The following is a 3203-nucleotide window of genomic DNA, read 5'->3' on the forward strand; positions in this document are numbered from 1 at the left end:
GTTGAGGGACATATCAAACTTCTTGACAAATCAATTCACAAGGCAGGAAAAAAATCCATACCCAAATATAGACAACTCAAAAGTCTAAAAACAGTGGGCAAGGGTATTTGGAACAGAAAAATAAGCGAAGCATCTAGTGATTCAAAGAATGCCCACACTTTATGGAAAAGGAAAATAAATAGTCATCAAAATGCTGACATGGAAAAAATCAATCTCACTATCAAAAAGCGAAAATTAAGGCAGCTACAAAGACGAGACAACGCCTCCAAGAAAGAAAAATTTATCAACGATATCATGCAAGCCTCCCAGAAAGACAGCAAAACCTTTCATAAACTTGTGAAACAAGAAAGATCTAAACATGATACCAACACAGATATACTATATATTGGAAACAAAGCATTCGAAGGAGAAAAGATTCTATCAGCCTGGCAAACACATTTTGAAACACTGGGAACACCAAACTTTGATGAAAATATTTTTGACCTGGAGCGTTTAGAATTATCAAAATTACAAAATAACATAATGCCGGATATGGAAATTCAAAACAAAGAAATAACAAAAGCTACACTACAGAAATTGAATCTGCAATTAGGAAATTAAATACAGGAAAAGCCTCAGATGAGAACGGCATCGTATCTGAACACTACATACATGCCATTGATGTAATCACAGATGAAATAACTGACATTATAAATCAAATTTTTGAAGAATTAGACGTACCTCAGAGTGTAAAACATGGAATTTTGACACCTGTCTTGAAAAAGAAAAAAGATAAAACTATACCTGGAAACTACAGAGGTATTGTTGTCAATAGTATATTCTCCAAGATATTTGAAACAATAATACAAGACAGACTAGAACCTGAGCTATTTCCATCACAAAATAATCTACAGAGGGGATTCACAGAAGGCGCGTCAAGCCTATTTAAAGCTTTTATAGTCTCTGAAAAAACTATGCTATACAAGTTCCTAAAGATTGTACTAGAGCTATTAACATTAGACGCAGAGAAAGCCTTTGACACTGTTACCCATGAAATAATGCTGAACAAAATGCTCCATGATGGGATTAGAGGAGATATGTAGGTATTACAGAAAAACATCTATACCAATATGACACTGCAAGTTAAATGGGGAGACCAAACAACCCAACATGTCAACATACAACAAGGAATACGTCAAGGAGCTAAACTATCTACTCTCCTGTACAAAAGGAATAAAAACACTATCCTAAATGCAATCACAGGCAGTCACCTTGGAGCAAAGATTGGTACCATCTGCGTAGCTTCACCCACCTGTGCGGACGACATCGCCTTACTAGGGGAACCACAGGATATACAAGCAATGCTCAATATAATGGAATTCCATACAAAGAGAGACATGGTGAAAATAAACCCAGAAAAATCAGAAGTCCTATGTACATCTAAAAGAAAGAACTACCAACAAAAAGCATACACCCTCGGTGAGAAACAAATCAACAGAGTAGACAAGCTAAAACATCTTGGTATCACAAGGAACGTCAAAAGCAAAGTAATCACAGATGAAAGGCTAAAAACTGGTAGACAAACCATATACTAGTATGCACTTCTAGGATCTGGCCTACATGCACGTACAGGAATGTGCCCGTTAGTACTCTGCAAAATCTGGAAAACATATGTAGTCCCAAGATATCTCTATGATGATATATATGAGCTGGAAAAACTAGAGGAAAATATTTAGACAATTCCTTAGTCTACCTGAAAGGACTGCATCCTCTGCCCTATATATTCTCCTAGGAGCTGAACCAGTTGAAACTATACTAGACAGAAATATGCATTCATTATTCCTTACAATCTCTCGGCTAGATAATGCAATAGAAAAGAAAATCCTACAATGGGAACTTGAAATCGGAAAGGACTTCACAGAATCCTTCATAAACAGAATAGACAAAATTTTGAATAAATACAGTCTGCCAAATCCAAAAGAAATTTTAGAAAACCCGCCATCAAAATACAAATGGAAAAACATGCTGAAAAAAGCCATAAATACATACTGGTCAAATATCTGGAAAGAGGAATGCTTGATAAAAACAACGATTAAGTACTTGACAATCCAGGAAAATCCTACTGAAAACCCACATAATATCTGAAAAGCTGTCAGAAACAATCAGAATGACATTCGAAGAGAAGAATTCAAAAGTAAACTAATAACTGGAACCTACATGCTACAAACAACCAATTTTTAAAGCAAAATTGAGCAAAAATCAAATTTCAGGAATATGTAAGCTATGTACCAAAGCTGAGGAGGACATTAAGCACTTTCTGCTGGAGAGTGTTCGACTAAAACAGATGAACAAACTTCTATGTTTAACCGAGTTGAAAGGGGGAGGTGATAAAGCTAATTATAAAGAGGAGGATGTGCTTCAAATTATAAAGGACTGCTCGAAGCTATCAACAACTAGCATATCCCACCTAAAAGCAAATGACCTGATAGAAATAGAAAAACAATCTCAAAATTTCTGTCACCAAATGCATAAGGAGCGCACCAAAATGCAAACACGATGATACATGAAGTAGAGGCTGAAGTGAAACCGCTGAACCATCAAAGTACTTTTCTTCAAGACCCTCAGCAAAGTGAATTTACGTTTAAACAACAACACTGTTATTGTATCCAGCTATATAAACTGCATATATATTTACAAAACGGAAAGATGGACCAAGCAGTCTGCATGGAATGCCAAGCTAACTGCCTCCATCTACGACTAGATTAGCTGCTTACATCTAACTATATGCTAAGACCTTGGCAGAAGTTCACCTTTCACTCCAATTTTACGATATATGAAAGATTTCTTCTTCTTTTTCTTTTTTTATTAGTTAAAGATAATTTTTATTTTTTAATTGGTTACCTTATCTCTTAAAAGCAATTACCATACTGCCATATATTTAATCCCATTCTTATTATTTATGTTTGAACTTCTTATTTTTACCTTTTACCCTTTGATTTTATCATTTTTCTTTCACATTTAAATCCTTTAATTCATTAAACATGATAGTAACGTCTCATAAAAAGGGATCAAAACTGTTTTAAAATCATAAACTCTAACCTATGTAGAATCATAAATGATGTAAATAGCACATGATTTTAAACAATTGTTCTTAAAATTCACAGTTTTACCTGTATATAAGGGTTTTTTTAAACTTGAGCACCACACCACACTGTAAATATCTG

The 3203-nt window shown here is 34.6% G+C and overlaps 1 protein-coding gene across 1 annotated transcript; it reads left to right on the forward strand.

Moving 5' to 3' along the window:
• The first annotated feature begins 1109 nt into the window (after window positions 1–1109).
• On the forward strand, window positions 1110–1574 carry LOC134693311 (uncharacterized). Its single transcript, XM_063554100.1, has one exon. The coding sequence runs from the start codon at window positions 1110–1112 to the stop codon at window positions 1572–1574; it is 465 nt and encodes a 154-aa protein (XP_063410170.1).
• The last annotated feature ends 1629 nt before the right edge of the window (window positions 1575–3203 follow it).

Source organism: Mytilus trossulus, chromosome 1, assembly GCF_036588685.1.
Source record: "Mytilus trossulus isolate FHL-02 chromosome 1, PNRI_Mtr1.1.1.hap1, whole genome shotgun sequence".
In the NCBI taxonomy this organism is placed as follows: domain Eukaryota; kingdom Metazoa; phylum Mollusca; class Bivalvia; order Mytilida; family Mytilidae; genus Mytilus; species Mytilus trossulus.